A 25,970-nucleotide genomic window follows, 5' to 3' on the forward strand; every position below is an offset into this window, starting at 1 on the left:
CAAGGTCAGGAGTTCAAGGCCAGCCTGAGCAAGAGCAAGACCCCAGTCTCTACAAAAAAATAAAAAAATAATAATAATAATTATAATGAAATAATGGGACCCATACATGTAAAACAAACAAGTGCAATAAAATGTTACAGAAGCAATGATTTTTTTTAAAAGAATGTATAGGAGTTATAAAAAAGGAAAAATAAAATTCTGACTGAATGAAGGAAAAAGGGAAGTGGTCAGAAAAAGTTTCATATAGGATGTGAGTTTTGAGTTGCCGTCAAAGAAAACCAGGTGTTCACCAGGTGGACAGGATGAGGAGGAGGATTCTTAGCAGTCCAGGCAGAGAGTGCTGCAAGAACAAAGACATAAAGGCATAAAATAGTACAACATGTTCTCTGGAACTACAAATGGTTTCCTATCGCTGGAGTGTTTGTATGAAGAAGGACCCAAGAAGAAATAGGAGCAAGGAAGTAGAAAAGAAAGGAATGGATAGATCGAGGAGAGTCTTATTTTCAAGTCCAAATAGTAGCAACCAGTTGGAAACTGTGAAAGTATTTTTAGAAGTGGAAATAATTTGTTCACATCTGGGTTTTAGAAAAAAAGATTCTAGTGGAGGAGACATGGAAAATAATTTGAAGTGGAGCAAGATTTAGGGCAGAGAGAGCAGTTAGGAAATGGTACCAGCAACAATTCTGCAGAGAATTGATAAGGATAACAACAAAAGAGGTGGACTGAGTCGGGTATAAAAAGAGATGGGAAGAAGAGATGTCAAAGAACTTCCTTATTTGTTTAGCAGTGAGAGGAAGGCAGAGGGAGAATTTCAAGTTAACACCCAGCTTTCTGTTTGGATGACTGGCCAATGGCAGCCACAGATATTTGAAAAGCCAGAAGAGAAGCAAATTGGGTAATACATATGCTGAGTTCAGTCAGGACGTTTTTGTTTGTTTACTTGTGGTAAACTACACATGACATAAAATTTACCATCTTTACCATGGTAAAGTGTACAGTTCAGTGGCATTAAGTATGTTCACATTGTTGTGTAACCAATCACCAGAACTTTTCACTACAAAACTGAAACTCTGACCCCATTAAACAACAATTCCCTGTTTCTCCTGCACCCCCATGCCCAGGCAACCTCCATTCTACTTTCTATTTCTGTAAGGAGATTATTCTAGGTACCTCATATAGGTGTAATCATACAGCATTTGCTTTGTTGTGATTGACTTATTTCACTTAGTATAATGCCCTCCAGGTGCATCCATACTGTAACATGCGTCAGAATTTTCTTTCTTTTTAAAGCTGAATATTATTCCATAGTATGTATATACCGCTTTTGTTTATCCATTCACCTGTCAATGGACATTTGGATTGCTTCCACCTTTTGGCTATTGTGAATAATGCTGCTCTGAACATGGCTGTACAAATATCTCTTTGAGATCCTGATTTTGGTTCTTTTCTATATGTACCCAGAAGTGGAATTGCTGGATCACATAGTAATTCTATTTTTAACTTCTTAAGGGAACTCTGTCTTCCATAGCAACTATACCATTTTATATTTCTACCACCAATGCACAAGGGTTCCAATTTCCCCTCATCCTTGCCAATACCTCATATTCGCTGGGGTTTTTGATAGTAGCCATCCTAATAGGTGTTAGGGCATGTTGTTTTGAAGATATTTGTGGGACATCCAGGTAGCAATATCTGGTAAGCTGTTGGATGTATGATTGTGAAATATAGGAAAGAAGTCTGGTAATTTGGGAATCGTTAGTAAATGGGTATGCTTCAGATAGCTTGAAGAGAGCATAAAGAAGAAAAAAGACAATGGGGTGATGGAGAGAGTTCTGTGCAACATTTCTGGGTGGAAAGAAGAAGGGAAGCCAGTGAGTGGAGTCATGGGGGAAGCAAATTTTAAGAATTAAGAATAGAGTGGTCAACAATGGCAAATGCCAGAAAAGGGAAAATGAGACAGAAAAGGATCCACGGGATTTGAACCTGTGCAGGAAGAAAGTGCAGACATGATAGGGGAGTGCTGGGGTGCAGAATGAGTCAATGGATGAGAAAACATATGCCAACATATCTAAAGTTGGCAGCAAATAGCACAGTTGGGCCTAAATGCCCTATCCATGCTAAGTATATTGTGAGGACTTGCTGTATACTGGACACTGAGCAAGGCACTTCTATTTGATCTCCAACTCTTATCATTTTAATCATCATGATCATCTTTTAAATACTCTCAGTATTTCTCAGAGATAGATACATTAAAACAGACTATTATGACTATTTTTTTTCCAAGAACTAACAGACCACAAAAACACCCCAATAAAATGGAAAACAAATATAATCAGAATATATGGAGTACTGTAGTTCGATAAGGTCATAGTATAAGAACTGGGAGGAGGAATATACAGTATCTTCAAACTACTTATCTTTGCTATCTCCCCTGGTGAGTAGGGAGAGCACACCTTTAACAAAGGAAGCATATGCAGGCAAGGAACTCATTTTGGAAGCAAGGAAGGAAGAGGCCTTTTCAGGGTGGTAATTAGTGATTTATGGGCTTCTCTGCTTGCGGAAACCTTCATTTTCAAAGCTTAGCTCAAATGCTAACTCCACCATAAAGTCAATTCTAATGCATCAGGTATTACCCATCAATTCTTTAGTTCGGTTTAAGCAATGCCTTGAAAAGCACCTGAAAAGGGAAAGAGGCCCCTTAGCACAAAGCAATTCGTTTTCCCATGAAACCATCAAAGTTCAGTATAGACTCAGGAATGGTAAATAGAAAGGTAAATGGAGGGCAGTACGAGATTGCCTTATGGTAATCCCAAGCACTACAAAAAACCTTCACTCTACTATTTTCAACAAAGATCAAGATTTACTTGGTGTTAGTAAGAGTAATGGAATGGGAGTGACAGATAAACAACATGTCCTGTTTGAAGGTGGACTCAGTCTAATGAAGAGTAGGAAGAAAACAGATACATAGGAAAATAATTACTGTACAACATGCTAGACACATGCCATAGAGAAACATAAGGTCTAGAAGAGAGTAATTAGCTCTGTTTTACCCACTCCCTAATCCCTCTGACCGCATCTTCATTCTCTCCCTCCCTCACTGCGCTCCAGCTACATTTTGGGTCCCTTGAACATACCAAGTATGCTTCTGCCTGAGGGCCTTTGCATTTCCTATTCCCTCTGTCTATTAGTCTGTTCTCCCAGAACTCCACTGTGCTTACTTCCTCTCTCCATTCAGATTTCTACTTCTCGATCACCCGACCTCATCAGAGTAGCTTTTCTTGACGACTTGACAAAAAATTGAACCCTGTCCCTGTTCAGCACTCCACTCTGGGGCCCTTTATATTGCTTATTTTTTTCATAATCCTTATCATCATGACATATCATACCTTTGTATGTTTATTGTGTGACTTGCTCATTAGAATCAAAGCTACATGAGAGAAAGGACTTTGTTTTAGTCACTACTGAATCTCCATAGCCTAGAAGAGCTCCTGGCACTTGATAGACCCTTCATAAATATTTGTTTAATAAATAAATAAATAGGAAGAGATAAAATGGGATTCAGGAAAGATTTCACCAAGGTGATTATACCGCAAAAGAGTTTAGAAGGATGCAAGGGATTGATTTAAACAGATAAGGGAGCTGGGAATAGCAGAAGTGTGTTCAAAGGTGAGGAGGATTAAAACCACGTGGGTGGTTTGTTTAAATACTGTGAGATGGTGTGGTGTTGGTGGGCTGTAAACACTTTATTTGTGATTCTATTACAGCACATCCACCTTTTCCCTTGGAGGAGAGTTGTTTACCACCCTTCGGTCTTTCTCAATACATTAAGACTGAGACTATGTCTTCCCTTCTGTCTTCATTTTCCAAGTTCTTCAGCAAAGCAAATATTCTACACTTGTTAAATAAATAAATGAAAAAGCAATATCTAGTCATTAAAGAGCAAGAAAACCCATTGATTTGTAAAACCAAAATCGACTTCTCTCTGTTGAAAAGTGAGTGTCCCATTTGAAAACTTTAGAACTGAAGGGGACCTTAGAGATCTTTTAACTCAGCTTTCCCATTTTATAGATGAGAAGACTGAAGCATAGAGGTTGATTGCCTGAGATTATGCAACCTGCCAGGTATAATTAGGAACTAGAACTCCAGCTGATCCCATGTCTTTTCCTTGGAAGATTTGCTCTCAAGAGTAGCCTGAAAAATTCAGCTTACCTATGAAAATAAAAACGGCACATACTTTATGATCTTGGAGAAACACTCAGACAAATCTGCACGAAGTCATAAGGATCTTCACTGTAGTTTTTTTTTTTTTTTTTTTTGGTAAAAGTGAAAAGTTGAAAGCAATCTACATATACACATTAAGAGGGAAATGGCCATGTTGACTTTGTGCCCCACGTTATGTAATTTTAAGAAGGATTTAAAGATGCATATAGTTTGACACTTACTGAAATGGAAAAGATCTCCAAGACAGTTGAGTTTTTTTTTTGGTGTTTATTTTTTTTAAAAAAGCAAGTTGCAAGATGATACTATATTCTTTAAGGTCCCTCAACCTAAGGTTCTCCCACCTGACACAGCACAATACACGTGAAGCAAACGTGTAGACAGTTTCAGAATGATGCACCCCAAACAGGGCTGTGCATCTGTACCAGGTGAAAAGTAACAGGGCTGCCTCTGGAGCGGAGACTAATGCTTGAGGCGGTCTTTGACCTGGGCTGTAATGTTGGCTTTTTTTTTTTTTTAACAAGGAGAATGCATTATTCATGCATTAGTTTTGCTTCTGTTGGCTGTTAAAATCAATTTTTCAAGAAATTGAGCACGCATTATTTCTTCTCTGTTCAATGAGAAACATAGGCCCAACAGGGAACGATTCTGCACCAAGGCCGATACAACATGTGAAGAAGGAAAGAAGGCCTTTCTGAAGACTGAAAAATAAATAAGTGAAAGGTCGACAAGAAAAACCACCGAGGATGGAAGGGAACAAGGGTGTACTCGCCGGCGAAGGCGATGCGGATTACTAGAGCAAAGGGTGGGGGAGGGGAACCCCGACCGACGCACGGCGCCACCCGCGAAAGCCTCGCTAAATGGCAAAGCGGGCTCCTCCGGGGCGGGGCCAACTGCACTGCGCGTGCGCAACCGGGCCCAGGTGGCTTCCGCGGAAGCGACGCCGCTTAGAGACGCCGCGCCGCTGGGGCGCCGCTGCGCGTGCGCAAACTGAGCAGCGCCGGAGTCCTCGTCTTTGCCGCCGCCGCCGCCTTCCCGGGATTTGAGTCTCGCGCTTTCTTCGTTCGCTCGCCGGCGGGTTCGCGGCCTTCTCGCGCCCCGGGGCAGCGAGGCTGGGGACGGGTTGGAGCGGGCTGTTGAACGCCGCCTTTAAGTTGGGCTCGGGGCGGCCATGTCGGCCGGCGAGGTCGAGCGCCTGGTGTCGGAGCTGAGCGGCGGGACCGGAGGGGATGAGGAGGAGGAGTGGCTCTATGGCGGTACGGAACTTCCCGTCCCTGTCTCTCTCGGGTCCTCGCAGGCCTCCCTTCCCGGCCCGCGGACGGCCGGCGTCCCGGGCCCCTCGGGCCTCGTACCGAGCCCCGACCGGCCCGCCTGAGGCCGAGCGCGCCGCGCGGTTCCCCGCCCCGCGGCCTCCCCCGCTCGGCCCGCGCCCCCACGCGCGCCCTGCGGCGGCCGAGGACGGGGCCGGGACCCCGGGGCAGGCCCGCTTCGCCCTCCGCCCCGCCGGGGCCGCCCCGCCGGCGCGCTCCGCACACTGTTCTATCAGTTCAGCGGTGTGTTGTGTGTGTCTCTTCCTGCCCCGCGGCCGTAGGGTGTCCTTACTCCCCTTATCAGAAAGTCCTTCTGTGATAATAGCTAAATAAAGTTAATGCTGTAAAACTAACGTTTTGTTTTTTGATGGTCAGTTTGTATGGAATGCACCTGCAAGGGTACCTCCTTGTCTGAAAGTCGTACTTTAAAAATAATTAATTGAGAGAGAGAGAGAGAGAGAGATGGAATACATTATGGCCCATAAAGAAAATGTCTCCTGTAATTAAGGTGAAGTTTTACTTTTTTAAGAGACTGCTCTTTAACCAACATTGTAGAAGTATCTCGTGACCCTTAGGCTTATAGTTTTCAGCGTCATCTCATGCATTTCTTTTTTCTTAAAATAAATTGAATGCATCTTGTACTTCCCTCTTGAAGGGAACTTGTTTGACATCTGGTTTTTAAGTTTCATTAAGTCACAATCCCCTCTTGTCTGTTATTGACACCAGATTTGAAAGTTAATATTTGTTCTTTGCCTAAAATGTAAATTCTTAATTGTCTTCAAAATAATGAAAGTGCATGTTGGGCACCATGCTGCTGCTTGGTGATGTAACTTTGATAAACTTGTTAAAAGAAATCATTGTCTTTGATGACAAGATTGGTATTAGTAATACTCTTTGAAATGTGAATGTGTACGGTTTCTTTTACTGAAATTTTCAGTACTTCTTAAATTAAGCTTATTTTTGTAGTAGTAAAGTCTGATTTTTTTTTTCCGTAAAAAAACATATTGTTAAGTAATTATAAGGTGATCTAACTTTGGATGTGCTTATAGGCCCATGGGACGTGCATGTGCACAGTGATTTGGCAAAGGAACTAGGTTAGTGCTTGTGATGATCACTTCAGATTTTCATAATACTGGTTTCTTTAAGAGTGGTTGGTTTATTTATTTTATTTTATTTTATTTTATTTGGTAGATGAAAACGAAGTTGAAAGGCCAGAAGAAGAAAATGCCAGGTTAGTGAAATTTCCTGTTGATGCTTACATAGCTTGTGTGATACAGTGGTTCTGTCAACAAATTGTCAACATTTTATTGTAATCATTGGCTTGATTACAACATTTTGACTTAAAGTATTTGAGAGGAGATTGACTCCTTTAAGGTTATTCCTGTTTCAAGACCAATCTCATACCAGTTTTGTTTGCTAGTAGCCTACAGGACAAAGATTTTGAAGTTAGGGTTTGACTACTTTTGACTATTAAGTAACTTCTTACTTTTAAATGAGTTAAGTAGTGGAGTATATAGTATAATTATTAAGATACTGAAAAAATATTTTAAACTTAAAATATTTTAAGTAAATAAAGAACCCCCCAAATTGCTGTTTTTACAATTTATTAATGGTTTTGGTGGTGTAATGGCACTTTGGTTATAATATCAATGGTTTATATTTATTTAAATTCAAAGTGGAATTAGCTAATTTGTTATAAGGTTGATTCCCTGTGCTAAATTATTAGAAAGATACACTCATTTATAGAATGTAAACAGGAAGTCAAATGTTTACTGTAAATTTCAAAACTCATGCAAAGAATTTCATGAATATGATGACTTTACCCTGACCAGATGCCTTAGTGTCCTGTAATGGACGAAGAGGTAGTTAAAGAGCTTTTAAAGAATATTTGGAAGAAAAGTTGGAGGACCTACCACTTCTTACCCAGTAGACTATAATCAAAAAGACAAAACAGGTGTTGGTGAGGAGATGGAGAAATTGCAACCCTCATACACTGCTGGCAGGATTGTAAAATGGTACAGCTGCTTTAGAGAATAGTCTGGCAGTTGCCGAAACAGTTACAAATAGTTACCATATGACTCCCACCTTAGAGAAATGAAAACAAATCCACATAAAAACTTGTATATGAATATTCATGGCAGCATTATTCCTGATAGTCAAAAAATCGAGGGAAAAAACCCTCAGTGTCCATCAACTGATGAATGCATAGATTAAATATGTTATATCTGTATAACCGACTACAGTTTGGCAGTGAGAAGAAATGAAGTACTAATATGTTAATAACATGGATGAACCTTTAAAACATGCTAAGTGAAAGAAGCCAATCACAAAGGACATATATGATTCCATTTATATGAAATGTGTAGAATAGGTAAATCCATAGAGACAGATTAGTGGTTGCTGGAACTGGAGGCAGAGGAGAATGGAGAGTAACTGCTAATGTATACAAGGTTTCTTTTGGGGGTGATGCAGATGTTCTGGACTTAGATAGTTGTGATGATTGTGCTATGTGAACGTTCTAAAAGCCATTTAATTCTGTTTGGATGGATTCTAAGGTATGTGAATTCCATCTCAATAAAGCTGTTATAACAAAAAAGTAGATAGAGGGAAGAAGAGAGAAATCAACACAGAAATATCTTTGGGGGGGCCGAAATTACAGTTCGGTTTCCTCACCCAAATATAGCCCCTATATTCTTGTCATTCATTGGTATATCTGAAATTTTATTGTTTAGTTTTGAAATTTATGCATTCAATCCTAGTCCTAATCTCAATTTGCCACTACAATGAGATTAGTTTAGTTTACAGTTTTGAAAGTGATTAAATGTTTCTTTATACCCATTTCTTCAGTTGGTAAGAAATTGATTACAGGGTATATAGACTCACAATCAAATACGTACTTTTTAAATAAAATAATCTTTATCCCGTTGATTGTTCTTGGTTACAAGTCTCCAAGTTTACTTTATAATGAACATTCTTTAATTTTTTTTTTTTTTTTTTTTTTGAGACAAAGTCTTGATCTATTGCCTGAGCTAGAGTGGCATGGTGTCAGCCTAGCTCATAGCAACCCCAAACTCCTGGGCTCAAGTGATCCTCCTGTCTCAGCCTCCTGAGTAGCCGGGACTACAGGCACGTGCCGCCATGCCTGGCAATTTTTCCTATTTTTAATTGTCTGAATAATTTTTTTTTTTTTCCGATTTTTTAGTAGAGATGAGGTCTCACTCTTTTTCAGGTTGGTCTCAAATTTCTGAGTTCAAGCAATCCTCCCGCCTCAGCCTCCCAGAGTGCTAGGATTACAGGCGTGAGTCGCCACGCCTAGCCTGAACATTCTTTAATTTTAATTCTCTAATACATACCATTTATTCGAGGGAAGCCACCTTCTACCTTCCCTGAGTGTCACTGACAAAATTTCTTTATATTCCCTACTAAAACTTCATTTGGAAAACAGTTGAGTATTTCATCCTATGGAAAAAAAATTTACCTTTAAAATTTTATTTTTCTAGAAAAAGCTTATAATTTTATCATGTTTCTGACATTTCAGTGGTGATAGAAAATTAAAACTTCTAAAAGAAGAGGTCTGTTGGGGAAAGGAGATCTGCCAAACCTGCTAGTATTTTATTTGGAAATCACTGCATTGCCCTACCTGAGTCCTGTGCTGTTGGACTTTGCCCCAGCTTCTTGGTGATGAGTTCATTGCCGAAGCCTCTGTTCTTCCTCACCATTGCATTGCACTGTCTCCAGTTCTGTCCTGTTTTATTTATCCAAGTTTTTGCTAAAGGCAGGGTACTGTTTTGTGACATAGAAAGCAAATGAAACTTGTTTCTCACTACCTAGAAGCTTATTTAAGCAGGAGGTGTAAATGTAGTGAAGACTTACAGTTGCGTATTTGTTTTCTTGAGGCAAGCAGTAGAATAATGAAAATTGAACAGTTCAGTTTTTATCCTTCAGTTTTATTTGGTGATTGTGTTTGAAAATGCCACTGTAGAGGTTAAATTGATTTATATAGAAACTGCTTGACAGAAAGTGAAGTTCAGAAGAGATTAACAGAAACCTAATGAAAAGAGGTCTGAACTATGTCAACATCTGGACATTTTTCTTAGAAATGCTACTATATCTGAGATTTGGGCCAAATCAGTTAGTTGTTTTGTATGTACTTCAATTTTCTTGCTGTAAAATGATTTGATGATTAATTCCCACTGTTGAAATTATAATTACAAAAAATGTAAGAAACCTATTATACTATAGTACTAGAAATGTTTGGTTAATTGTCATATGCTTAAATCTCATGGGAACAGGAGTGTTTTGTTAAGTATCTGTTTTGTTGTGAAAGGACAAATTCAAGTATTAACTGGCCTTAAAAAAGTTAATTAGTTTTAAAATGCCTCAAATTAGCTCCTTATTACTATCAAATTGGAGGATAATCTTGCCTGAAGATAAATTTGTATTAAATCTTAAAATTTTATTTTTTGTACAACAAAGGACATATGTATCTAATAAGATTGATGAAGCAGAGAACCAGGAAAAAGCATGTATGCTAACTGCATATAAGAGTTAATGTGACGATACCACAGGTATGAGTTCCTTGGGCACCAAGGAAAAGAGAAAACTGTTACATAGCTCTTGGCAGCTACAGTAGTACCTGGCATATAGTGGGTATTTGATAAAGATTAAAGATAAGTAAAATTGGTCATGTGCCATATATTTTAAAAATGTTAAAAACTTGAATTATATTCCACTATCAAATTAGAAATCATTAACAGATTGTGGAGGCATTTCCATTCTACTTATGATGCTGAGTGCTTACTTTATGTAAGATATTGGGAATAACAGGGAATAAGACAGGCAGATTTTACCACCTTTGTTTTTACCATCCAGTGGAGACAATAATTTTGGGAAACGTTATCAGACATAGTTTAAAAATACTAGTATAATATGTTTGTATTTCTGAAAAGTAATGCCTGGTGTGTAATTGTTTTTGTTGTTTGTAGTGCTAATCCTCCATCTGGGGTTGAAGATGAAACTGCTGAAAATGGTGTACCAAAACCGGTAACATAAGACTTTGAAATCCAGTTACTTTCCTGTTTAAAATCTTTATCAATAGCTTTACAGTTCACTTAGAAAGCCAGCATTTAACATGACTTTCAGTATCCTGTGTTGTCTTCCCCCTTCTCACATCTCCTTCATCTGCTGCCATCAAAAGCATATGCAGGAATTAGTAAGGAGGAGAAGAAATAGTAGTGACTTTTAGAGGAAAAACAGTGGTACAAAGGCTTGATGTTTATTACTTTCAGGGAATTGAATGGTCGCAGATGAACTGAGTAGATCATAATGAGCCTGATTTTCAAAGCAGATGTTGAGCCTCACAACATTAGTTTAAATGTTATGTTTTTTTAGCAGTGTGTTTTAAATACATGTGACAAACCCTGACCCTGACATGCGTGTTAAATTGATATTTTGGGACGTGAACATCTCATTGGTCCTATGAATATCTGTAAATTTTTTTTTTTAGTTTTTTTTTGGTTGTTACTATGGGTACCTAATACTTGTATATCTTTATAGGGTACATGTGATGTTTTGATGAAGGTATACAGTGTGAATGAATCAAATCAGGGTAATTGGGGTATTCATCACCTTAGGCATTTCTTTATTTGTACATTTTAATCCTGTAAAAAGAAGGAAATTATTATCCTGCAGGTTTGAACTTCTGTACGATAGTGTTTTTGCCTATATGATCTGCTTATTTACTGTGATGTGACTAAGCACAAAATAGCCTTTTAGAGCCAAATAAAACCTTCATAAATGGTTTCATTTTTACACAGAGAGATAACAGGGTATTTCCTCAACTATTTGCATATAGAGCCTCTTCTAGGTGTGAATGAATGCCAGGGACAATTGAGCTGCTCCTTAACTATTCAGTACTTTTTGACCATGACTCTGTGAATCTTAACAGTTTTTTTCCTTATTCATAGTCTTTTTTTGCTAAGAATTTTTCAAATACTTATTTTTTGTAGTTTTATCTTGGCAATATCTCAGTACGTTGCCTTAGATTCTTGCAAGAGGGGCAATTATAGATAGTATTAAAAAAAATGAGATGTTTACCAAAAGGTGATGCTGAAAAAAAGGTTTAATATATTTGGTCTTCCCTTTTTTATCATGTAGAACGTCAAAATTATGAGTTGAAATAGGTGACAGCGTATAAGCATTGTCACTTTTTTCTCTAAAACTATGTCAAAAACACAGGAGGGTTACTTTTTTAATTAACATTTTATGTTGAAATGGATTAATGAACGTATTTTATAATTGTTTATGTTGGTGTAGAAAGTGACTGAGACTGAAGATGATAGTGATAGTGACAGTGATGATGATGAGGATGATGTTCATGTCACTATAGGAGACATTAAAACGGGAGCACCACAGTATGGGTAAGTTATTTTTAAATAAGTAACGATTATGTGCCAATGTTAAACCGTCATTGGTTGATTCCATTGTTCTTAAGTTCTTCTAGCTTATAATGATACAAAAGAACTCATGTTAAAATTTGACCATGAAGATACTTCTTTTTCAAAATTAATTAGGTAAAGTTACATGGAAGCAGCAATTTTTGATTTCTGAATTTAAAAAATTATAAAATAGTTCCAGAACTAGTGAGAAAGTCATGTGAGCATATATTTTCAGTGCAGCATAGGTGCTAGCATAGAAACATGTACAAAGTGATTTGAAAGCTTTGAGAGGAGAGTTGCTAAATGTTGGATGTTGAAGAGGAGATTCCAGAGGTAACATTTGAATTTGCTTGAGTAATTCTTGAGATGGACGACTGGTGATTTTTAGGCAGAGGGCATGGCTTAGATAGGTCCAGTGGAAGCATGGTTTGGAGGAACTACATGGCTAGAAGATAAGATTGATGAAAAGGAATGGTTGAAATCACTTATGAAAGGAGTTAGAATGCTTTTGCTCTCCTTGTGGAATCTTTGAAGGTTTTTAGGCACGTCAGATTATTGGAAAAGATGACTCTAGCAGCAGTAGTTGGCAGGGATTAGATGAAGAGAAATTAGCTAACAGACTGGAAGTAGTTGTCCAGGTGAGATAATAATCTAAGCTAAGCCAGCAGTGGTATAGGGATGGATGGGAAAATAAGGTGTATTTGAATGAGTAAAAAAATAGAAATAAAGCCTGGTGCCATGGTATGTGCTTGTAGTCCCAACTACTAGGGAGGCTGAGGTGGAACAATCACTTTAGCCCAGGAATTCAAGGCCAGCCTAGGCAATACAGTGAGACCTGGTATCTAGAAAAATACATAAATAAAAACAAAAAAGTAAATAGAAATAACAGACAACTGGTTGATTGTAGATGGGGAAGGAGATTAAGGATTCAGTGGCTTAAAAGTTTCTAAAACAGTTGAGTACATGTGAGAGGAGCAGGTTAAAATAAATTTGACATGTTTATTTTGAAGTTCGTATAGGAAACGCAAGTATGTAGGATCTAGCATCTAGAGTGTCCTGAGACCTCCTGGGGTTTCTTGGGCAATATATCATATTTGCTTAAGTGCAGTTTTCCATACAGCTAAGCTTCTTTACACAGAATGACCGTAGGGGCTTGGTGGCTTAAAAAAGAAAAGTGTTTTAAAAGGCAGAATGAGGACTGGAAAGTAGCTGGGTGAGAAGCACAGAAGCTCATTTATTGAGTACTTATGGCTAAGCATTTTTTTAAGTACTATCTTATCATATAGCAGTGCTGTAGGAGGACAGTTTAGAGACAGTCATTGATTTTCTCATACATTTGACTTTGAAACTAAATTTTATATATCATATATGGGTAACCCTGAGCTACTTTTGCTGTGCTGAAGTTGGATTGTTGAAATATAAGCATCCTGAAGGCAAGACCATATTTGTCCAGCTCCTCATTCTCTCTCTTTAGCCTAGAACCTTACCTGACATTTTTGGTGCTCAGTAGGCCTGCCTGCCTGCCTTCCTCTTTTTCCCTTCCCTTTCTTTCCTTTCTTCCATTCCTTTCCTCCCTTTCTTCCTTGAGACAGAATCTAACTTTGTTGCCCAGGCTGGTCTCAAACTCCTGGCCTCAGGTGATCCTCCTGCCTCAGTCTCCCAAAGTGCTGGCATTACAGGCATGAGCCACCACACCTGGCCTCAGTTAACGTTTATTAAGTGAATTAATCAGTCTGTAAAATGATTTAGCATTTCAAGTTGGTAATGATAGTACAATTTGACAGTAACGCTTTAATTTGGGCTACTTTATACTTTTTGCATTTATAGCAGTAGAGCTACAATTATTTCTTCAATTACATTTATACTTCTTTAAAAAGAAAACAAAAATGACAATGCTAATGTAACTAAACCTGAGTCTCATAAATTCAGGACCTTGGAGACAAAAAGATGAAAATAATTATTATTAGGCAGACCAAAAGCAGTGAATCTTGACAAGTCCAATTGGCTGAACTTGTGAGGGCAAAGAACCAAATTAAATAACACAAATATAATGTGAGAAATATATCACTGAAAACATTGTCTATAACTTAAGGTCTTACTGTTAATTTTTTTTGCTCAGTGATGACTGGTCTTTCTTTGCCCACTCCCCACTATCTTCTCCCTAATTTTCCAGTAACATGTAAGTCTATTTTAGTTAGTATATTTGATTCTCCTACTCATGTACAAGAATGCATTATATAGAAAAGTAGAGAACTGCCTATAAACCGATATTACAGAAAATGTATCTAAGACTCATGGGGTCTAAGTACTTGGCCAGGGTTTCACAGCTGATACTGATAAAACTTGTATTTGAATGTGGGTCAGTCAACTTCAGATTTTTTTAAATCACTGTATGTTACACTACGTTAAAAAAGCTGCAGCTCAATAATTTTTCAAATGTACACGTTCATGTAACCACAACCCAGATCAAGATGTGGAACATTACTAGCATCCTCGAAATTTCCCTCTTATTCTCTCCCAATCATTAGCCACCCACCATCAGCAAACACTGGTCTGCTTTCACCCTAGATTTATTTTTGAGTTTCATGTAAATGAATTCATATTATGGACAAAGTATTCCGTGAGTACTGAGAGAGGATTTATCAACAATATCAAATGCGGGAAGGACTGAAAGGAGGCCACCAGATGTGGCAGCAAGTTGAATACTGTCACTGCTGCTGGATTGCTGTATGTTGAATAACTGGGAGGCAAGGAAATGAAAACAAGGGGTATTAACTGTTCTTCCCTTCCCAGCTAAATATCTTAGGAAGTTTGTTACAGTGGGATAGTGAGTTGGTGGTAAGGAGCTTTCTGAAATGAAAACAAGTCAGACTTTTAAAAATACGCTTGTTTTTGTCTTTTATTGAGTGACAGACTTTTAAAAATAAAATATTTTCTAAAATGTGTGAGTCAGTGTCAGTCTATCCATTTATATGTAAGTGTATATTTGTACACATCAATCATATTACTGTTTTGTTTACTTTTAAGTCTCTTAGGGTGATTTTTATTTTGTTTTTAGGAGTTATGGTACTGCACCTGTGAATCTTAACATCAAGACAGGAGGAAGAGTTTATGGAACTACAGGTAAAATTTGTACTTGCATCAAGAGGAAAATAAGGGACATATCTTACATAAGTCATAAATAGATTATAATAGCTCTTTTTTAACAGCAGTTTTTGACCATGTATCACAGATTGGCAAACTTTTTCTGAAAAGGCCAGATAGGACATATTCTTAGCACTTCCTTTTGGTATAGGCGTTCCTTATTTATTGTAAGTCTTCTAATCTGTCTATCCAGTTTATCTTATAGTTACCCCATAACATTTGACTTCACCTACTTCTATTTATGGTAAACATTAATGCTTTGTTTGGAACCCTTGCCATGGTTTGTGCCAGGATTAGTAAAAAGGTGTTACTGTTTTCTGTTTGTCTGTGTTATCTCCCAGCTTCTTGCTAATGTAGCTCCTTCACCATTTTGTAATTTTATAAAATAGGAACAAAAGTCAAAGGGGTAGACCTTGATGCACCTGGAAGCATTAATGGAGTTCCACTCTTAGAGGTAGATTTGGATTCTTTTGAAGATAAACCATGGCGTAAACCTGGTAAGATTGTTGTGACTTATGTTTATTTCAAGAGTTTTAGTGTGAAATCGTCAGAAAAGTATTTTTGAACATCATTTTAGAATTTTCTTTTTTTGGTGTCATTTTTATTGTCTTAAGCATATAATAAGTAATAATAACTTGGATTATTAAATCTTGCTGGTAGCCTAGCATTACTTAAAGATAGGCTTGTGTATTTTTTTTAGAATGCCATTTCTAAAAGAAATAATTTGATCAAAATTGTTAGTCTTTTTGCCACCATAAATGGTAATTTTGAGAACTAGTAAAATTAGAAAGGGCGATAAGACTGGTAGAACTCTAAATTTATATTTTTATAGTTTATTATATGTTTGATGTTGTATAAAAATATTCCTGAAATGTTTGCACACTAAAAGTAGGTTTTATCTTTAGGTGCTGATCTTTCTGATTATTTTAATTATGGGTTTAATGAAGATACCTGGAAAGCTTACTGTGAAAAACAAAAAAGGATACGAATGGGACTTGAAGTTATACCAGTTACTTCTACTACAAATAAAATTACGGTAATTAGTAAATATTTCAGAATCCCCCTGCCTTTTCCACTGTCCCACTTTGACTCCCCAAATAAATCACTTTTTCCCTATAGAGGTGGTTAAATGCTATTTGATAGTTTAAAATTTTTATTCTCTTTACCATGTTTGTTTGTTTTTTTTCCCTTCCTTCCCTTTCAGAGTTTCATATTAATGATTATCTGATGTTTTTAGTTTCAAGTCACAGACTAGCCACAGCTAGTTTGTCTTTATATGGCCTATTAATTAAAAATTATGTGGTATCTTAATGGGGAATATGTTATTTAACTTAGGCCGAAGACTGTACTATGGAAGTTACACCAGGTGCAGAGATCCAAGATGGCAGATTCAATCTTTTTAAGGTGAATTTTAGTAAATTATCCTTGGTTGCTCTCATTTTTTGTTCTTGAGTCTGCTCCCATACCACTATTCAAGGGACGAGATAAAGTGGAAATAGTTACCTTTTTTCCAAACCTTCAGCTTCCTGGTGACTTACAAATTTGCTGATTGTTGTTTTATCTCCACTTGTGTAAGCATGTGAATTTATAGCCTATTATACTAACAAATGCCAAGTAAAACTATTCTTTGCTATATGTTGTGATTTTATTTTGAGTCATAGTGTATGTTTATAGGATGTAAAAGTTAACGGCAACAGATTAAATTCTCATCGTAGGTCATGCTCTAATCTTTATCAGCAAAATTGGAGACTTAGTTTTCCTTATTTTCTTTAAAAAATGGTAAGGAAGGTGGCATACTGTTTATATTATCAGTATGACACTGAAATACATTGGTGTAATCTCTTTTGTAGTTCAAGATGACTTCAAGAATGTTAGGCATTCTCTGAGAGTCTCTGAGAACTCAACAGAATGGGATAAAGCCATTGATTTTTTAAATTAATACTTAGAAGAAGTAGGTTTATGTGCAAGACTTGAAGGTTGATACTACTAGTTGGGTATCAAGTGTGATTTCTGGCTTCTTCATTCCATTGTATGATCATAGACCCAGTCCAAAGGATAATATTTTCATGCGTTTCTTGAAACCAGATTATGTACTCTTCTTTCTTTACCTTAATGTTTGATTCTTGTATGAATAGCACTGGGATGGAGATTGGGAGTGTTAGATTGGGGTGTGTACTGAGGGAAGTTTTGTGGGCTGAATATGGAACTCTGTTCCCCTTTTGGGACTGCAGTTCTGTCCACCGAAATACTGCCTTATGCAATGCATGTGCTATATCCGCAGATGTAACCGCTCTGCTGGCCACAGTTCTATATAAAGAATTTAATTTTAATTTACCTCCTACTATAGGTAAGTATTTGGTTCTTGTTCTGTTGTAAATATTTTGAAAGTGCGTGATGATGTCTATTCTATTTTAAGTGGTCATCAGGTTCTTTTTGGTGATATTGTCTACTTAGGCATTGACTATATCATTAAACTTGATTACCATGGATAGAAAAGTTGTCATGATGATAAACTAGTTCATTAGTGGTTTTTATTGTCTTCTAAGAGAAATGAGAACTGCCATTGTAAACTATTAGCTTCTGTATGCTTTAGTTTTTTGTGGTAGACTTTTAAAAACAATAAAAAGAAATTCCTAGGGGCTAGTCTCTCATTGAAGGTTGCCACTGTGAATGTGTATTTTATATGTACTGTTTATCAAAAAATTATTTGGAAATTTTTTTTGGTTGTATGAGAAGAGGTCATTGACTCTTCCATTATGATTTATTTGATTCTTAATGAATTTGATGGGTGTAGTCTAATGGTTTTCTTGCCATGGTGTAATGTATCTAAATAGTAATATGTCTGTTAGAAATACTAATTTGGGAAGAGGGTGTGAATGTTAATGCACGTGGCAAACATTTTTTTGTGTATATATTGTGGTCTGTCAGAAAGGGTGGAAATAGAGCCATCATGAGAAAGACCTTAATCTTAAACTAGCCTGCAAATATTTGTGTAGCTAGTGGGAGCTGTTTGAAAGCTCTCAAGCACTAAAATAATGTGTAGATCTGGTTTTTAGGAAAGGAACTGGCAGCAGGGTGGACTGTAGAATTTAAGGGGGATAAAAGGGAGTCCAAGACCAGACAGGGAGCTGTTGCAGTACTGTAGGAATGAAATGAAATAGGGCCTGAACTCATGATGGTGAATGAGCAAAGGAATGGATTTAAGAATCATAATTTAAATTCTTTTCATATGTACTGCAAGTATTTTTTTATCCTTGAGTGACAATCCATCAGCCTCTTTAAGATAACTTTTACTTTTCATTATGTAAATTTTCAAATGTAACAAGTGGAGAGAATAGTACAAATGAACCCCTAGGTGCTTATCTTACAGCTTCAATGATTATCAACATTTTGACATTCTTTAGGTAACAGCCTTTTACATACTAAAACATGAAAGTGTTTTTATGCAAAATAAAAGATGAAATGTAATAAGGTATAAAAATAGTCACCCAATTGGATACAAAAACAATTGTAAATTATATAATTAGGGATGAGGGGCAGGAGAGAAATGACTAGTGGGAATGAGTAACATATGTGAATAAGAAAAAAATGACCACAACCTTTTCTTAAAATATTTTTATATCCACATGTGTGCACCCCAGCATAGATTTTTTTTTTTCCCCCTCTGTGGATCTAAGAGCTTCGTCTCCAATGTTCTGAAATTTCATTGTGTGTCTTGGTCTATTGATAATTTTGATCCATTGTACCAAGCACTGATTTTCACCCTCTTCATCTGGAAGCACATATCCTTCACACCTGGGAAACTTCCTTCTATTAGTTCCTTACTTTTTCTTTGCTTTCTTTTTTCTGTTCTAGACAGATACAGGACCTCCTCCACTGGCCCTCTAATTTTCTTTTCTTTTCTCTGTTACTTTCCTTCTCTGTCTTTCATTATCTGGGAGATTTCTTTAGCCTTACAACCATCTGCTTAGTTTTTTATTTCTATTGTTAAAATTTTAATTTCCAAGAAATTTTTCTTTATTTAATCATAGCATCCTGTTCTTGTTCATGTGTGCAGTACTGCAGTATCTTTTCCCCCTTTTTATTTCTCAAAGAGTATTAATGGTAGGTTGTTTGTTTTAGTCAAGTTTGCTCTTCCAGCATAATCTGTTTTCTTCAAGTTGATTATTTAAGTTTGTTATTTTTAGCTCCTGACTTTGACTTTTCTGAAACATTTGTAGGGCTGAGGATTTTTCACGTTTCCTGATGTCAGTATCTTCAGGTGGTTTTACACTTTTTTTTTTTATGATTATCTGATTTTTTTCAGAGGAGACATTTCAGTATCCTGCCTAGAGGTTATATGCCTGGCTGATTTAAAATGTTCTCAGAGCTGGAGTTGTCAATTCCTGAACCTTTTGGTTCCATAATAATCAATATGTCTTTGCTTTCTCATTGCTGACTTAGGATTCAGCTTTATTTAGTCTACTCAGTTATTTTTTCATCTGCTTTCAAAGTCCTAAAGGTGGTTGTTTTCAAAATTTTTTTGTTCTTGTGGGTTGAAATAAAATTGTGGTAATTCATTTATGGTTTTCTATTTTTCCTTTTTTGACCCCAACATGTGGTAAATATTTTCCCAGAGTATTAAAATTTTTGGATAAATATAATTTTAAAGAGCTACATAATTTATTTGCATATACCACAATTTACTTAAGTTTTTTAAAAGATATTGTTTGTAATGTTAAACTTTTATAAATGATGCTATATGATGAGCAGCTGAAGGAAATTTCAAAAAATAGTTCAAAACCTTTTGGTACAGTGGTAGCATAATTTGGATGAATACCTAGCTTCTTGAGGTTACAGACTTAAGTTTTATTTGGATTTGTGTGATGTGACATGAATTTGTTTTTAGAAAATCAGTCATAGTGTCTTACAGTCATTCTTGAAATAGTAGGTCATCTGAAATAATACCATTATGTTCTGGTTAGACAAATTTGAGTCTATGTAATCTTGAGTGAAGACAAGTGGATAATGATAAATGCAGGTTGACTAGTAAAGTTGCTAGAATGGTGACCATTTTCAGAATTGTTTAATATAATGAATATATTATGAAGAAATTAAGGAAAAAAGAAAAGCTAGGAAACACAGCCACTTTTACATGTTTAAAAATCTGCCCTGTTTTTTCTTGATATCTTCTCTAACCTTTCTCTCTCCTGTAGATACTCTTTCATCTATACTTCTCTCCCTCTTTCTTTTACCACCTCTCCTACTTCTCTTCCCTCACCCTTCCCCCTTCCTCCTTCTCAGTTTTTAACAGAGTAGTGACTATGCCAGGAAGTGCATTAGGCTTGGGTGGGGAGAGGAGGTCAGCATATACAGACCCTGTAGTCTTGAAGTTCATGTGTCTTAATGGAAAAGATAGGTATTAAATAATCATGCCAAAGATTATATAGTTATAAACTCCATGTTATATGGAGTTTGAAGAAGTGACATTTAAGGGGAGTCCCAAGTCAGTCAAATAACAAATATTTATTGTGTACTTACTACATGCCAGGTACTGTTTTCTTGACACTTGGGTTACAGATTTATATTGAACACAGTCCATGTCTTCAAAAATCCTATGTTACAGTGGCAGCAGAAAGACGGTAATCGTACAAGAAAATAAATAACTTCAGATAATGATACTAGTGAGAAATGCTATGAAGCAAATAAAAAATGATGATATGATAAAGATTGGTAATGTTAAGGGAAGGCTACTCTAAGGAGATATTGAAATGATGCTTGAATAATTAGAAGGAGAAAGCCATGGGATAATCTGGGGAGAGAATATTATAAGTAGAAGGAATATCTAGTACAAAAGCCTTGAGAAAGAGGAGCTTGTAAGTTGAAAAGAATAAGAAAAAAGGCTGCTATGACTGGGCATAATAAAGATGAGTTGGGGAAGAATAGAGGAAAGCAGTTCAGAGAGGTAGGGAGGGCCCATACCATGTAAGTCCTTGTAGGCATTGTTAAGAAGTTGATTTTATTTCGTTTATAATGGGAAGCTATTGGATAATGAGAAGAGACATGAATTGATTTTGATTTACACTTTTAATCAGTTGCTTTGGCTGTGTACAGAGGATGGACTTTAGAGAGGTAAGAGCAAAAGTGGAGAGACAGGTTAATTTAGCAAAACAGGTGAGATGTGATGGTAGATTTGATTTGGGTTTTCGGAGGGACATAATTGATGGAATTTGGTGTATATTGTACAGGTAAAGTTGACATATTGGATGTGGATAGGTTTTAGATAATTCCTGGGATGTTTTGTTTTCCTTGAGCAAGTTGGTAGATAATGGTACCATTTATTTATATGGGGAAGACTTGGAGATGATCAGATTGGGGGAAATTGCTAGTTTTGTTTTGGCTGTGGTAACTTTGGGATGCCTATTAAATGTGTAAGAAGTTGGATATAAATTGCTGGCGGTCAGGGAGCAGCTGGGGCCATAGTGTCAGCACTGTGAGTATTCCTGACATCCCCAGTCAGAGTAATGCATTTCTTTTTGTGTTCCCATAGCATCTTTAATCCCCCCAAATTTTTTTCATGTCATTTATTGTATTGCTCTGTATTGTATTGTGTGTCTGTTTTTTCCTGAGGTCTATGATTCTGTTGTGTTTCTCTCTGTAGTCTTAGCTTCTGGTGCTTAATAGATATTTAATCAATGTTTGAATGAATCATGTTCACCTCTTCTGTCACCAGATCCTGTCAGTTTTACCTGTCAAGTGTCTGTCACATCCATTTCTTGTCTACCCCCATTGCCTTAGTGCTAATCCTCATCTCTCATTAAGATTAGTGCATTTTAAGTGGATTTTTTTTAAAGCAGCAGAACCCATTTTCAAATAAACTCAGTGTAAAACCCTAATTATATGAAGGTACCAATTAGGGTTTGGGTTGGGCACTGTTAATAAAAGATCTGACTATATTGACTTAAGTAGAAGAAAAGGGTTTTTTTTTTTTTCACACAATGATTAGTTGAGAGGTAGATCATTTCTGGAATTTAATCAATGGTTAAAATATATCAGAGTCAAGTTGTCTGAGATTCTCATGGCCTTTGCCTCATGGGGAAGGAGAGTGATACTGAATTTAAATGGAGCTGGGGCAGTAGACTTTACATAGGGCATAAAATACGGTGTGATGTTATATAAGTGTAGGGAAAATTTGTTTGTTTAAATTTAATAATTTGATGATGATTTTAAGATAGGTGAGTATAAAAGCAAAAGAGCATAAACAAGACATTTCCCTAGTCTAGAGAAGTACAACTGGACCACACTCAGGGTTTGGTAAGAGCAGATGGGATGGACAAATCTTGGAGAAGTTATGGAGTAAGTAAATACCTGGTTTGAAAGTTAACATAAACGAGGGGGGAAGAGGTATTATGGAGACAGATGACTGACTTCAAGCTTCGAGGTCTACTGAACTGGCAGAATAGTGGTACTGTTAATGGTGATGGGAACCCAGGGAGAAATGGTATGGATGTGCAGTAGCAGATTTTTTACACTTGTGTTACGACAACTGCTAGTCTGAAAAGAAAATGGTCAGAATGGCTAAAATAGCCACTGATTGTATTTTCTTACATAAGAATAGTCAACACAGAAGGATAAAATTCTTCAAGTCCTTTCTGGAACTCTGAAACATGAACTCATAACCAAGTACATTGGACTCATTGGACTCCTGGGCTTATTTGTGGTGATCTGGGGGAATTTATGAAAGTCTCAAAGAGTTAACAGTTTATTGGGCGTCTGAGTGGCATTAATATGAACTTTTTAATAGTGGGAATATTTTGATCCCACAATTCATCTTTGTTGGTGCCTTTCACCTGATGCTATTCTAAAATAGGTTAATTTGAATGAATATTCTGCAACCAAATATTCTTTGTATTTACTTCAAATCAGATGTTAAAAACTTATTTTAACATCTTAAGTACATCATGTTTGAGTGTTCTATTAATTAAACAAGCTAATAACCTTTTTTTTTAAGGTACAGCAGGGAAGAACTGGAAATTCAGAGAAAGAAACAGCACTTCCATCTACAAAAGCTGAATTTACTTCTCCTCCTTCTTTGTTCAAGACTGGACTCCCACCAAGCAGGTTAGTTAGACAGTTGTATCTCAGTTATTGTAAGGCATTGGTATCTTTATGTTGTAATTTTGCTATATTAAGTCTAAAAGCTCTGAATGTTCTGCCAAAAAAACTGGAACATTCGACTTTGTTTTAGTACAAAATGAATTCTTTGTGAGAAACTCTTCTGGATGCTGTTCCATCTAAAAACCTGGGGTAAACAAAAAATGAAGCACGATACATAGTTATACGTATGTTTAAAGAGACCAAACAATCTTGCCTTCAGGAGAGGTGGTTACAACAATGGTTTTGCTGTTTTCTATGTTTATTATTTTTGCATAAAGAATTATTGAACTTCCTAAGTCCAACTCTGTTGGCCTAAAGGTGTTTTGCTGATTTTGATAAGAGGTTGTAGAAATTTCATCCTGGAAAATCTTTCAAATTGAAACCATTTTCTTTTCTTTCTCTGGTTTGGTGTGATAACACCTAATTTTGTGTACCACAAGGTACCAGATGCAATAGGCAAATATGCTGGGAAATGTCCTTTTTATTTAAATGTGACAAATGGTTACCCTGTTACCCCATCACCAGGAATTTGGTAAAGGATAGGTAGGCTAAGACAAGGGACATCTGATGTCAGCAATTTAATCTTGGATTAGATAAAGATGACAAGTCTGGGCCGGAAACAAGTCAATAACCCAACTATTACTAGTCTGAGCGAGGTCATTTACCTTTTGAGTTACTTGTTTAAATTTATTTTATACAGTTTTCTGTTTTTGTTCTATAATTTTGTGTTGTTTTAAGACATTATATTTTATAAAATACTAATGCAGGAAGAGACTTTATGGGAACATCTGGTTTAGTCCTAAGATAAAGATTCTTGAAGTTTTCAGCCAAAATTAAATGTCATAAAATGATCTGGGATTTTTATATATTTTTGTAGACATATCCAAATGTAATTATTTAAACTATATGTCTTGTAACATGTTTGGTTAAAGAACTTGATAGCTAAGGAATGTTGATCCTTTTACTAAGTAGTAGTCTTTTGGTTTTTACATTTTTTAAGAGGTCAACTTGTATTCATTGAATTTATGGTGTTCTACAGTATAGAGTGGTATTAACAGCTTGGACTTTGGAGTCAGACTTCTGGGGTTCAAATTCTGGCTCTTCAGCTTACTAGCTCTGTGTCCTTGGATTTTCTAATCTGTAAAATGCAGTACCAGTACTTTCCTCACATAACCTACTTATGTACATTAAGTAGGTTCATTTATGTGAAGTGTTTCAGAACAGTGCCTAAAATATTCTCTTAGAGGTTGGCTTTTATCATAATTATACTATTTAAAAATCATCAACAGTTTTTCTGTACTTTGCCTTTTCGTTTTTGTTGGTTGTTTGGTTTTGTGTTTGTTTTAAACTTTGGGCCAGATTACAAAGGGCCTTGTTCAATTATAGGGGCTTTGGCTTTTCCTATAAGTGAAACAAATGGGGAGTCACTGTGAGATTTTGACCAGGGCAATGAAATAGTCTGGTTTAGGTTTTTAAAGTCTTAATTTGACTGCTTTACTAAAAAGAGACTATAGAGTTATTAAGAGTGGAAACAGAGAGGCCAGTTAGGAGATTGTAGTAATTATCTAGTCAAGAAATAATGGTGACTTGGATCACAGTGGTAGTGGTGGAGATGGTGAGAAATAGTCACATACTGGATATATTTGAAAGGTGAGCCAGTAGGCTATCTTGATGGATTGGATGTAGGTTGTAGAATAAAAGAACCCAAGGGTGAATCCATGGTTTTTGTCCTGATCAGCTTAACTGGAGTGATGGATTTGTCATTTACTGAGATAGAAAGGGCTACAGGAGGAGTAGTTTTTGGATGGAGAAGATTAAGAGTTCGGTTTAGGATATAATAAAATTGAGATGCCTACCAGACATAAAAATGAAAAATTTGAGCAGGAAGTTGGATATATGGATCTGGAGTAGAAAGGAAGAGTATGGGCTAGAGATAAACATTTGGGATAAGCTGGGTATGATGTCTCACGCCTGTAATCCCAGCACTCTGGGAGGCCGAGGCAGGAGGATTGCTTGAGGTCAGGAGTTCGAAACCAGCCTGAACAAGAGCGAGATCTTAAAAATAGAAAAAAAATTAGCTAGGCAACTAAAAATAGAAAGGAAAAATTAGCCGGATGTGGTGGTGCATGCCTGTAGTGCCAGCTACTTGGGAGGCTGAGGCCGCAGGATTGCTTGAGCCCAGGAGTTTGAGGTTGCTGTGAGTTAGGTTGATGCCATGGCACTCTTGCCCAGGCAACAGAGTGAGACTCTGTCTCAAAGAAAAAAAAAATTGGGATAATCAGTGTTTAAATAGTACTTACATGAAGCTGTGAAATTGAATTCAGCTGTAAAAGAGATAAGACTTGATAGACAAGTGGTAAGAGGACAGAGCCTGGGGCACTCCCTTGTAGGTCAGAAAAATAAGAATGAACCAGTAAGAGGAGACCAATAAGGAGGAATGACTAGTGAAATAGGAAGAAAACCCTGTGTATGTCTCAAAAAGGATATGTTTCAAGGAGGAATGAACAACTATTAAATATTACTGATTGATTGGTCAAGAAGATGAAGACTAAGAATGACTTTCGTATTTTAAAATGTGAGGGTCATTCATTGGCGATCCTGACCCAAGATCATTTTCAGTGGTTTAAGGTGAAGATAAAAGAACTGTTTGGAATGAGTTTAAGAAAGAATGGGAGGAAAGGAATTAGAAGGAGAAAACATGGGCAGTTTTCTGTTTTTTTTTTTT

At 36.7% G+C, this 25,970-nt stretch overlaps 1 protein-coding gene across 17 annotated transcripts in view; it reads left to right on the forward strand.

Annotated features, from left to right (window-relative positions):
* Window positions 1-5,192: 5,192 nt before the first annotated feature.
* Window positions 5,193-25,970, forward strand: part of FIP1L1 (factor interacting with PAPOLA and CPSF1) — a 58,556-nt gene continuing 37,778 nt past the window's right edge. For 4 of the 17 annotated variants that reach the window (XM_045533026.1, XM_045533029.1, XM_045533034.1 and 1 more), the window contains exons 1-8: window positions 5,194-5,474; window positions 6,720-6,759; window positions 10,514-10,571; window positions 11,844-11,947; window positions 15,024-15,088; window positions 15,499-15,606; window positions 16,015-16,145; window positions 23,100-23,209. In XM_045533026.1, coding sequence (XP_045388982.1) covers window positions 5,390-5,474; window positions 6,720-6,759; window positions 10,514-10,571; window positions 11,844-11,947; window positions 15,024-15,088; window positions 15,499-15,606; window positions 16,015-16,145; window positions 23,100-23,209 — 701 coding nt within the window. In that variant the 5' untranslated portion in view covers window positions 5,194-5,389. Of the gene's footprint in view, window positions 5,475-6,577; window positions 6,623-6,719; window positions 6,760-10,513; window positions 10,572-11,843; window positions 11,948-15,023; window positions 15,089-15,498; window positions 15,607-16,014; window positions 16,146-16,444; window positions 16,514-23,099; window positions 23,210-25,970 lie in introns of all 17 variants that reach the window. The other 13 variants (XM_045533019.1, XM_045533020.1, XM_045533025.1 and 10 more) reach the window with 7 other exon arrangements.

The sequence above is a fragment of the Lemur catta genome, chromosome 19 (genome assembly GCF_020740605.2).
Source record: "Lemur catta isolate mLemCat1 chromosome 19, mLemCat1.pri, whole genome shotgun sequence".
NCBI lineage: Eukaryota > Metazoa > Chordata > Mammalia > Primates > Lemuridae > Lemur > Lemur catta.